Source organism: Nannospalax galili, unplaced genomic scaffold (assembly GCF_000622305.1).
Source record: "Nannospalax galili isolate Female #2095 unplaced genomic scaffold, S.galili_v1.0 scaffold362, whole genome shotgun sequence".
NCBI lineage: Eukaryota > Metazoa > Chordata > Mammalia > Rodentia > Spalacidae > Nannospalax > Nannospalax galili.
The window spans coordinates 77,304-90,063 of NW_008348785.1; the positions used below are offsets into that span (position 1 = coordinate 77,304).

Here is a 12,760-nt window from a genome sequence, read left to right on the forward strand (position 1 = left end):
GAAACTATTCACTCAGAAAGTCAGAGCCCACGGAGCCATGGGGGAAACTGCCACACACAGTCCACTGAGCCCACCCGTGTGATCAGAGACCCGGGGAGGAGCATCCAGAATAAAGAGGAATAGCAGGGATCAGGTCTCCCCTGCAGATTTCCTGAGCTAGGCACCTGGCTACATGACGGTCGGAGTGCCCAAGCCTACTGTTTCATCACTGCTTCAGAATCATGACACACAGCTGGTTTCAGCAGGCCATTCAACCAGCCATGGCCAGGACAGTAGGCGTAGGCCGCAAGGGTGGCCTTCCTGTGTCCGTGAAGGCCCCTCTCTGTCACAGGACTTGTCTTGCTAGCTGATTGCAGGTCTTTCGGATTATCTGACTCCCTTGCTACGTCTTCAGGACCCTGCCCCAAACACGCAGGCTCAGTAACCATTTGCAGGAAGACAGCAAGGAAGCAGGACAGGTGGCTAAGGCCAGGACTCACAGGTGGGAAACAGCCTTTGTCCATCTTGCTAGTAACTAACAACCATGCCTCAAAGGCCCATCCTAAGCCACAAAATTTTCCTTAGGGCTCATCCACACCAAGGCCTGTGCCCAGGAAGACCTCATTGTGGTCACCGGGAAGGATATTTTTTCCCCAATTCATTTTTACAGCTGTGATAAAAAGCACCCCGACAAAACGCAACAGAGAGAAGGAAAGGTTGACTCGGTTTACAGCCCAGGTTATAGTCCGTCACAGCAGAGACAGTGCAGTGGTCAGAGCTCAGAGTAGCTAAGTAGCACCTCATCCACAGTCAGGAACAGAGACAACCGCATGCTGGGCTTATCGCTTGCTGCTCTTAGACAGCGCAGGGCCCCCTGCCTAGGGAAGGCTGCCACCTACAGTGGGTCTTCCCACAACAATTAACAATCAAGACAGTTCCCCATAGACAGGACCTTAGGTCAACCTGATCTAGATAATTCCTCAATTAGGACTCTTCCCAGGTGATTCAACATTGAAAGCTAACCATCACAGACACCCTGCTGTCCAAAGAGGATATTAATAGCCCAGGGTCTCCATCCAGGGAGGAGGGGCATTCTGTGATCTCCACAGGGAAGGAAAGTCTGTTGTGCAAAGTGCCCAGTCTGGCTGCAATCAATGTGATCACCTGCAAAGGTCAGGGTGTGAAAGATCTGGGAACAATGGCACAGAATGAGGCAGGGAAGCACAGAGGGGGAGGTGGCAGTGTTATCGGGACAGCAGCGTGGAGGACCAGGAATACAGGGGCAAGAAAGCAGAGGCCAGAGGGAGGCACATGCCGCAGGGGAGAGGCACCCACAGCTCCGTCCTTCGGTGACACAGCACATCGACACAGCTTCATCACATCAATGGGACACAAAACATGAGCTGCTGAGGACCAGACACCCTCTGATGGGGCAGGCACAGCGTGGGCACTTCTCCTGCATATACCTGGAGGGGGGCTTCAGGTTCAAGGGTGCACTGGCTAGTCAACTTGACACTAGAGTCATCTAGGAAAAGGGAGCCTCACCTGAAGGACTGTCCAGATCAGGGGGACCTATAGCCATGTCTGTGAGGCATTTTCTCGACTGATAACTGACGTAGCAGGGCCCAGCCCAGTGTGGGTGATGCCATCTCTGAGGTGAACCTGGGCTGTGTAAGAAAGGCAGCTGAGCAAGCCAGGGGAGCAAGCCAGGGGAGCAAGCCAGTGAGCAGCGCTCCTCCATGGTCTCCGCTTCAGTTTCTGCCTTGAGTTCCCTCAATAATGGATTATGACTTGGCAGTGTAAGATGAAATAAGCCCTTCCCTCCCCCAAGTTGCTTTTGGTTAGAGTCTTACCACCACAACAGAAAACGGAGTAGAGCAAAGGTATTCGCCACACCTATACTATGAAGCTGGACACCCGGAGCTCCAGCATGAAGGACCGCTGACCTCAGGGCAAGCTGCAGACTCAGCCCCGAACTCTTCAACAATGCCTTGCAAATGGAAATGTCCACATGTACTGTTGAGTTTTAGGAAGTAAACTACACATATGAAATATGAGCACAATACTACCACACTACATAGCTAAAGATGGTAAAGCCAGGAGAAAGGAAAAAAAGGCATGAAAAAAATCAATCCGTAATCAATATGGACATTGTCTGTCCTAATATTGTTTAGTCCTTGCTACTGTTTTATGTGTTTTACTGAGCTGGGCATTGAACTCAGGGCTGCACATATTATAACCACACTCCTGACCAACAATCCCCAGCCCAGGTATGATCTGTCAATGATTCAAAAAATTGTATCCCTTATTTATCATACCCCTCCCCAAGGCTCAGAGACCATTGTGGAAAGGATGGAAAGACTGTAAGAGTCAAAGGCCAGGGAGGACCAGAGCAAAACAGTATCTTCTGGACAGACAGGACTCCGCAATCATAAATTCAGCACAGCTTGGTTGCCTGTACAAGGCCTGCACAAGTTCAAGCCAAGTGACATTTGAGCACAGAGTGGGGATGAGTTCGTGACCCCCACATCTACCTCAGGAGCTAATGACAGTTGACAACTTCTAAGGGAGGCAGAGTCAGTTTTCTTTAAGGGTGTGGCTCCTGATAGGTCAAACCACACTCTGGAGGATGGCCCCACCCAGATACACAGATAACACATATTGGAGTCCATGGGTTATTTAATTTAAAAAAGAAAGGACATGGGTTTGGAGGGTACAGAGGTGGGGATGGATCTGGAAGGAGTTAACGGGGTAAATATGAACAAAATATATTATATGAAATTTTCTAAGAACTAATAAAAATAAGTATTTTAAAAATTATAATCCCAGCCGGGCGTGGTGACACACACCTTTAACCCCAGCACTCTCTGTGAGTTCGAGGCCAGCCTGGTCTCCATGGTGAATCCAGGACAGCTGGGGCTACAGGGAGACCCTGTCTCAAAAAGACAAAAAAAAAAAAAAAAATTATAATCCCACACATGGGGGGGGTGGGAGGGAAAGAAAAAAAAACACACCAAGAATAAACCTGAAGCACTACCAGGCTGCATCGAATTATGAATGATTTATTTAATTATCTTTCTTTTCCATAAAATTTCCATGATTTTCCACCGGTGTCAATCACTATTGCATTATCCAACATTTTAACAAAAAGGAACGTGACGTATTATTTTCAATAAAAGAGTAAAACTTGTGGGTTTAGAGGCCCACGAATGACTTTCTCATTTTAAAGCACTGAGGCTCTGTTGACACAGATAAGCAGAATCTTTCTGGAGAAAGCCTCAAAATTAAATTTGCATGTGGACATCAGAGCTGCATACAAATGGGCAGAATCCGATTATAAAAAGTTGATCTTGCTTCTCAGGTGTGGAGGAGGTGAACCCTAACAAGAAAGGGGCCTGAGAGATGCCCTATAGGAGTTAGAAACCCGGGCCTGGCAAGGAGACCCCGGGTGTGTGAATACCAACGACGGCCTTACCGAGGGGAAAGGACAGGTCTGGAGTACAGCACTGTGGGGGCAGGGCATAGCAAAAGCCCAAGATGAACTATTTCCCCTCCCGCCTAAGAGCAAAAATCATAAGGAAACTTAACTAGAAGCATTGGATAAGCAAGTCTTGGAAAGTTGGTCCTCTGGGGTGACTAGAGATGCCAGAGCGCTGGGTCAGGGAGTAAAGCCCCGGACCCTGAGCAGGAACACCGAGCAACTGGGTAAGCAACAACTGCTGGGCCTCCGTGGAGGCAGTAGTGGTCCCTCTCAGAGGCTCCGGATCTTGGCCTAGGACTTCGACCAAGCCAGTATCCAGCAGCCCTAAGATTGGGTACCAGGGAGAGATGGCAGAAGAGGAAAGAGTCACAGACCAGTGCAGACTGGGAGCCAAGGGGTCAAGGGGGCATCAGAGCAGTCAACAGATGTCAAAGGATGGGACAGTGATGGCCTCGCAGCAAACATCCAAGGCCCAGGGACAAGACAGGGACCTGGGAGTCCTCTGACTTAACATCTGCAGTGCCTCGAAGGGAGGGGCACTATATCAGAGCTGCCAGCCCTGATCCAGCAGATAGCCTGGGCTCTGGTACCACCCAGAGAAGTCCAGCAGCCAGGAGGCTACAACCCAACACCATATGCTATAAGCATCAAGAGGGCACAGCGGCCTCAGCTGGTACCATGACCACTGACCTCGGGAGTCCTCTGACTTAACATCTGTAGTGCCTCGAAGGGAGGGGCACTATATCAGAGCTGCCAGCCCCGATCCAGCAGATAGCCTGGGCTCTGGTACCACCCAGAGAAGTCCAGCAGCCAGGAGGCTACAACCCAACACCATATGCTATAAGCATCAAGAGGGCACAGCGGCCTCAGCTGGTACCATGACCACTGACCTGCTCACCCCTCATCACCTGGGACTTCCCAGAACATCACAACCAACTCAGAAAAAGCTGGGAAAATTCTCATTTTAATCAAAAGAGGGAGAGAAATTGCCTCGAGCTAGATCTCATCTTTGCTTTCACAATCTAACAATGCCCTACAGGAACTTATCAGTGGGATCTCCCCAGTGATCTAATAATGGAGAACACAGTGTCCCAACAGGAAAGAACAACTTACATCATCTTGTCATAGATTTTTCTGATGGCTACAGTAAAGCCTAAAACAACTGAGACTGTATGTATTCATGTGTGTGTGTATACATACATACACACATATGTATGTATATATATACATATGTGTAACATTTCCCTAAAACTACCAAGCAAATGAAAAACGAGAAAAGAAAATTTCCAAAAGATTACAGGATTACAAGTATCTCAGTTAAACAAGAAAATGATGCTACAGGCTTAGGAAAACACAGGAGCAAGTTACAGTATGCATTCAAGCACTCTGGAATGAAAATGTGAAGTTTCTCCAGTACCAAACCCAGGGCCCCTCACAAAGGGAGCCCACCCACAACATCTCACTACAGGTGATTAAAACCTTTGGAATGGGCCACTCAATAGCCCAATGGTTCAAGAGAAGTATCCTGTGAAATGACTGTGACAGTCTAATGGTGGACAAGTGACATCATTCATTTGTAAAAAGTCCATAGAATGGGCGCTAGGGAGATGGCTCCATGGGTAAAGTGTTTGTCACACAAGCATGAGGACCTGTGTTCAATCCCCAGCACCCATGTAACAGTCAGGCATGGTGGTGAGTACTTGTAACCAAGTGTTGGGGTGGGAGGGGAGACTAGAGGATCCCCTGGGCTCACTGGCCAGTCAGTCTAGGCAAATCAATAAACTCCACATTCAGTGAGAGACCCTGTCTCAAAAAGATACCCAAATTTGACCTCTGGCCTCCACATGTACCCACGCACACCTGCACACACACACACACAAATACATACTGACAAACATGCATACGTACACACCCAAAAAAAGTCACACAGAACACAGGATGTCAAGAGTGAATGTTCCTGTAAACTGTGAACTCTGAGTAAAGTAATAGGCTATTTAAGTTCACTGCCTGTAAGAAACGTACCAATCACTGGGGAATGTGGGTGACAGGCAGTTTGTGAGCAGAGTGAAGGTCTATAGAAACTGTCCTTATTTCCTGCCCAACTTATCCTGAGCCTAAAATTTCTCTGAATAAAAGTTTATTTCAAAGAGGCAGTAAAATCCAGGTGCTAAGCTCTCTGTTCACCAAGTAAAAAAATGCCATCATTTCATACAAGAAATACCAGCTAAGTATCAGGAATCAAGAATCCTCCCCACATAGGACTCTTGTGCTGGTTAGTTTTAAGCTTCAACTTGACACTACTAGAATCACTTGGAAAGAGAATGTTCATGACAAATTATATGGATCAAGTTGGCCTGTGGGAGTGTCTGTGGGGACTGTGTTAACTGAGTTAACTGAGGTGGGAAGACGCTCCCTGAAAGTGGGCGGTACCTTTTTACAGGCTGGGCCCTGACCTGTGGACAAGTAAAGAAAGCTAGCTGAGATCCTGAGATCCTCACACTTCTCTCTCTGCCCTGAACTGTGGATGAGATGCTTTAAGCACCTGCCTTGACCTCCCACAACAACAGACTGTCACCTGGAATTGGGAGTCAGATAAACCCGTCCTTGCCAGTGCTGCCATTGGTCAGGGTGTTCTAGCAACAGAAACGAACCTAAGACAATTCCTAAAAATCAAACAAGTATCAGAGGGCTTTATGACAACACCTCTGCAAGTCTAAAATAGTAAGAAAATCATTTCTCAAGGTTATGAACAGAGTGATATCAAAAGAGGTCACCTAATTAGGGCTTCCTGGGGACAGTTTTCCTTCTCAACTTTTTTATTGATTTATTTTTACACATATGAGTGTTTTGCCTACATGTATGAGAGTGCCATCTAAGCCAGCTCTCAAACCCTGGCCCTCAACTTTCTTATACAGCCACCAAAACTCCAAGCCAAAATGCAGAAGGTAACAAGCCCTGTGTGCTACTGGCTGAGCACCTCGTCATTTGGTCAGGCAGTGCCCACTCACCCCGTGTTCGGTAACCCTCCTCCCCCGAATGCTTGGCTTCCCCACAGCTTGGGCAAGGAGTCAGGGGCTCCCCCAGGAAGAGCAGGGACCTGCCTCCAAACCAAACCCAATTTACATCAGAAGCCCATAAACGAAAGAATGTCAGATGCAGCCGGTTGGTTCCAAACTACACAGAGAACTAAGACACTTACTTTCCTCTCCAGCACAAAATTGTGGAAATCCACACTGCCCACTGTCCAATATTCAACAGGGGCTCTTATTCAAAGTGAAAAGGATGGTCTGGAAAAACAAGAAAAGTGGATTTTACCTGCCACGCCAAATGGTCGCCGCAGCCCCGAGGTCAGTTTCCTGGTGTTGCTGTCCCTCAGCTCCATGCGGCCCACTCGGACAATCTGGCATACAAAACTAATTTTCTCCCTCTTCAGGTCTTTGCCTCCGAGGTCCTAGAAGTATTAATTTCCATAAATTCAAAGATTCAATGCGAGTCCAAATGAAAAGGACAGTAAAAAGGCCGGAGTCTTTTCTCAGGCCAGCTAACCGCACTTTAACATTCTTCACACGACAAGCCTAACAGGATAGCAGTGACACTTAACTAAGTGAACATAAGGCACGAGGGTAAGAGACTGCGCTGGGGGAATGAGGTGATTTGTGTCACGGTGATACTGAGGTGAGATGGACACTCAGAAACTTCTGGAAGCAGCACTATACACCTAGCTTAACCTGCGTCACAGGCATCCCTAGGTCCCAGTCAGGGATGAAAGTCCCTACAAACAGCCATTAGAGCAGGAAACAATGCAGTTAAACGTATATGGACACACTCACCGTAAAAACAGCACGTAAATTATGTAACCGGTCTATATCTTTAGGCAATCCTGAACTTGACCAACGGACCAAGTAGTTTTCACTTGAAAAAGAAACAAAAGCAAGTGAATTTTTCAAATATAGAAGAGTACCACATGCATCCCATCCAGCCTGATAATTCACACTGCAGAGGCCCACTGTGCACATGACTGTGCATTTATAAAAATATCAAGGAGGTCAGAGAGACCCTTCACCAGGCAGGTGCCGCATAAACTGACAGAGAGCTCTTCGGTTTCCGCATCTCAGGTCAGAGGTATAACGGGACCATTTGCAAATGACATTTCTATGTTTATAATTTGAAAAGCCTATTTGTCCATTTACAGTGACAGTAATACAGAACTGTGTACTGAATTGGGAACAATATATATTTATTTCAGTGCCTTCAACAAATCAAGTATGCTGTAAAATACAAACTGCATCCTGTCAAGAAAAACGTCCTTATCAGAAGTAAGAATAAAATTCACCTATTTGCTGTTTCAAACATAAGTTATGTTTTTAAATTTTGAGTCGGACAAATACACAGGAATTTGACAGACAGACAGACATACACACCTCACATACAGTTTAATCATAAATTTTTCATCAGGGAAAAGAGAAAGTTACAGTGAAGGTCAATTTATTTATAACTCATTCATTCAACAGATACTAATTGTGAGTCTTAATGTGGCAGAGGGGCAACAATTTCAGACACACACTAGCCAATCGGGTTAGAGGCAAAAGTCACAGACACGACATTCATAGGTCAAAGGCTTTCAAAAGGTCGAAGTGATGCTTGGTGGGGTTCAGAAATAGAAAAGCTTTTTTTAACTTATTATTTTATGCGTATGAGTGTATTGCCTGCATGTAAGTGCACCTGTGTCATGTAATGCCTACGGAGGTCAGAAGAAGGCATCGGATTCCCCTGCAACTGGAGTTATAGACAGTTGTACACTGCCATGTGGGTTCTGGGAATCGAACCCAGGTCCTCTGCAACAGCAGCCAATGCTCTTAACTGCTGAGCCACCTCTCTAGCCCCAGAATAGAAAGTTTTATGGTGATAACACAGAACACAGTTGAGGGCTTCAGCTTGTCTGCTAAGAAAGCATTGCAAGAGGTCCTGGGACACTGTAACCATACAAGTCAGCAGCAGAACACCATGAGAATGCCGAGCCACTCCGAGCCCATGCTGCTGACACAAGCCTGGCTCAGCTGGCCGAGCTGGCTGAGCAGCCAGGACCTCCGAAGGGCTCTGAACAAGAATGAGAGACCTTGCCTATGACCATGTCATGGCTCCATGTGTCTGATTCTTGGTCCTGAGCTGGTGTCACTATTCTGGAAGGTTGTGGAAGTTCTGGGAGGTGAGGTCTAACTACAGGAAATACAGTTTTCAGGCTGGCCCTGTTTCCTGTTCTGTGTCTGCTTCTAGATCCCTCTAGATGTGGGCAGGCATCCTCACGCTCCAACTGCCATGCCTCACCATGACTGACAGCACCCTCATGCCTCATCCACCATGATGGACGGTGCCCTCAAACCATAAGCCAACACAAACCCCTCCCTGCTTAAGTCACCTCTGTTCAGGAACTTAGTCAGAGCAAAGAGTAACCACTTAGCCTGCAAGGGAGACACCACTTACCTGATGAATTTGGACTCTATGGGGTCATAAAGAGACATGAGGACTTCAGCGTCTTCTCCTATTTTACAAACCACATTTTTGAGGTTGACAAACAGGGCCAGAGAAGGGGTGGCCGCAAACTTCGCCTGCCTGGTGATATCCATGTTCTGCTTTTGAGACTATACAAGGAAATGCAAAGTCAACGTGAGCAACCTTCACCCATAACCTTTGCTCTTTTCAATCCCCCTCACACAGAAAGGGAGCATCACCAGCAGCCTCCACTCACCATGCCTCCCCCACCTGCTGTAATGCCTTCTCCAGCATGAAAGACTCTATCCCTCATGGACTATGAGACAAAATAAAGGCTTGTTTCCTCAAGTTATTTTGTCAGGGTATTTTATCATGGCCGTAGCTGTGAAAAAGTAACTAAGACACCATCACTTTCTGAATACCTAGTCCACATGATACCTGTTTAGGACATGGGACATGAAATGATCAGGCATGTGTTTCCTCCCCTCAGCAAGCTTTAAGGCATGTGTTCCCTCTCCTCAGCAAGCTTTGACTATGTTACCCCACCACGGTCTGACAGAAAATGCACAATTGAGCTCTACATCCTGCTGGCCAGATAAGAATACAGAGTTGTTTTGATCTTGTCTTTGATTCTACTGGTATGAACATAGCGTCATCCTTAGGGAGGATGCTGGTTAGTTTCAAAAATCAACGTACTTCTATAGAAGCTTCTTAAAGTATATACATATATATTACAAAAAGAAATTAAAAGGAGTTATACTCCTCTATTAGACACTAGACACTACTAGGCACCACATAGGCTTGCAAAGAAAAATTCCAATGCAATGCCAGGAACGAACTCCCTTTCTAAAACATGTTGACCAGGGGTCCCATAGACCCTCAAACAATACCAGCCATTGCCCCTGCTCTTGGTCACCCACTAGAACTGAAGACACTATACACATGCACCCTAGAACAAACAAGGAGAAATCAAGCCGTGCTGACTTCAGAGCCTCGTCTCTATTGGCTAGCGTTCACAGTGCTGGAAGGTGCCGTGGAAGCTATCGGAAGAGAAAATTTAGCATGAACCTTACCCAGCTGTGAATCTTGCCAGCTCTAACAACAACTAGCCTGGCAAGATATGCCTGCTGGTACAATAGTGGCATGAATATTACAGGAGTAACCAACAACTTTCTAATTTAAGGTCTGCTTCATAGGATGGAGCCCATACCTGACACTGGTATCAGGCCTAGGAATCTGAGCCTAGAGCACCTACAGGACCAATACAACTCGTCTGGTAAATGAATAAAGAATTAAACTGATTTCTAAGGCCTTATTGTGATACCCATAGATTAATGCATCTCTCAACTCTCACAACAGAAGCACCCTTATACAACAAATGGCAAGTAACAAAAAAAAAAAAAAAAAAAAAAACAGTAAAAAATGTGCAGAGAATAAAGGGCACCGATGGTCAAACTCTGCCTCCCAAGGCTCTGGGATCATTGGGGAAGAGGAGGTGGGTAGATTGGAAGAGCCAGAGGTGGTGCACGACAAGAGTTTTCCAAACAGCTTGTCAGTTACTCGTGTAAACTCACAGCAGTGGTGACAGCATGCACAAGTCCCACATGAGCTCAAACCAGACAAAAAGCCCAGCAAAGATGTAGGGAAGTGGGTAAGAAACCTCACCCCTACCTGAGGAACTGTTAGCAACCAATGGCTGCTGGGAAGGGGAGATTCAGTCCCGTTTAATGATGAGACCCTTAGGTGGGTCAGTGGATGAACCAATACTAAAGGGTACTTGGGGTCACAAACCTGACTCTATAAGGCCTTGATATATGTGTGTGTGTGTATATATAATATAGAAATTTGTAGGGAGTTAGTAAAGGGGTTGCAGATATGGGAGGAGATCTAAATATGATCAAAATATATTGTACAGGGGCTGGAGAGATGGCTCAGCGGTTAAGAGCAGTGGCTCCTCTTGTAAAGGACCAGGTTCAAATCCCAGCACCCACACAGTGGCTAACAACCATCCGTAACTCCAGTTCCAGGGGATCCTATGCCTTCTTCTGGCCTTTGCGGGCATTGTATGACACAGGTACACTTACACACATGCAGGCATAACACTCCTACACATAAAATAAAAATAAATAAATCAAAAAAATTAAAATATATTGTATGAAATTCACAAAAAGTCATTAAAAAAGGCAACTTGCCACAATTTAGAGTCACATGGGAGGAGCCTCAACTGAGGAATATCTTCATCAGGTTGGCCTGGGGCACATCTATGAGGGACTGTCTTGATTGTTAATTGAAGTAAGAAGACCCAGGCCTTTGTGGGCAGCACAGGTCTGTGGCCCTGATCACCTAAGAGGAGAGAGGGCTGGCGGGGCACTTAAGTAAGCATGCTGCATGTATTTCTCTTTGCTCGGACTTGATGTGAGGAGACGCTGGAGTCCCTGCGCTGGCTTCCCCTCAATGATGGACTGTAACTCAGAACTGTAAACCAAATCAACCTCCTCCTCCCTCTGTTTCTTCTTGTCTGGGTGTTTGTCACAGCTACAGAAAGGAAGCAGGAAATGGCAGGATTCCCCCTAACATCACCCCCAGCCCACGTGGCTCCATCCCACTCCTTGTCTGAGACACACTGGGCAGGCGTCTTTTTGAGTGCAGATTCTGGGCTTCCGACATTCAGCTAATACTGGAGGCCATTACTGAGAAACCATGTCCACACACAACTGGCACCCTGAGGAGGTGAACTCACCTTTTCTTCTTGCAGTCTTTCCTCCACTTGCTTAGAAGCCACTTCATGAGCTCGGAAGAGGCTAATGGTACTGGTTAGTTCTGGATCTAAAATGTTACCATCTTCATCCCTCACCACCAGGTCCAAATCAAGAATTCTGAGAGAATAAGAATTCAGAATGCAGAGAACGTGAGCCAAGGGTTTGAATCCCCTAGCATAAGGTCGGTCCCACCCCTGAGCGGATGAAAACATCTCAGAATCCGAGGCTCACCCACAACTATAAGACAACGGGATTCCTGTGATATAGCATTTGGTAACTCAAAATCTGTCACGACAGATGACAAAGAAACGATTGGATTTTTACTTGCATTGCAATAGAGACTTTGCATTCCAAGAGACTTTTTACAGATCTTCAAAGTCCAAGTTAAATGGGCAGGGTTAAATCACTGGATGTATGGACAGAGCATAACACCACACACACACACCATGAGTACATCACCCATAGGTACATGCAGTCAGAAAGTCCTGCAAGGTCTCATTAGCTCTCTATAAAATGTTTCACTAGTGAGGCGAAGCTTTGTAAATGTCACTCATTCCAGCCCTGGCCCTGCCCCTGCCCCTGCCCTAGGAGTCAGTACTGTAAGGAAGTAGTCAGTGATGTGTAGGTGGGGTCAGTACTGTTTGGGAGGGGTTAGTGGTGTGTAGTGGGTATCAGTACTCTATGGGAGTGGACGGTGGGGTCAGTACTGTGTGGGTGGGGTCAGTGCTGTGAGGATGGGGTCAGTGGTCTATAGAAGAGGATGTGTCCAGTGATGTGCAGGTGGGGTCATTAGGATAGTCAGTGCTGTGTGGGAGGGGTCAGTGCTGTGTGGGCGGGGTCAGTGCTGTGTAGGTGGGATCAGTGCTGTGCGGGTGGGGTCTGTGGTGGGTGGGGTCAGTGCTGTGTGGGTGGGGTCAGAGCTGTGTAGGTGGGGTCAGTGCTGTGTGGGTGGGGTCTGTGGTGGGTGGGGTCAGTGCTGTGTGGGCGGGGTCAGGGCTGTGTGGGTGGGGTCAGTGCTGTGTGGGTGGGGTCTGTGGTGGGTGGGGGCGGT

At 47.0% G+C, this 12,760-nt stretch overlaps 1 protein-coding gene across 1 annotated transcript in view; it reads right to left on the reverse strand.

Annotated features, from left to right (window-relative positions):
* The window catches only part of LOC103744273 (dedicator of cytokinesis protein 1), a gene marked incomplete at its 3' end in the record, with an annotated part of 120,656 nt that overhangs the window by 64,388 nt on the left and 43,508 nt on the right, over positions 1-12,760 (reverse strand). The window contains exons 7-10 of the mRNA XM_029569813.1: positions 11,691-11,826; positions 8,942-9,099; positions 7,291-7,372; positions 6,776-6,911 (exon numbers count right to left, since the gene is read on the reverse strand). Of these exons, the coding sequence (XP_029425673.1) occupies positions 6,776-6,911; positions 7,291-7,372; positions 8,942-9,099; positions 11,691-11,826 (512 nt within the window). The remainder of the gene's footprint in view (positions 1-6,775; positions 6,912-7,290; positions 7,373-8,941; positions 9,100-11,690; positions 11,827-12,760) is intronic.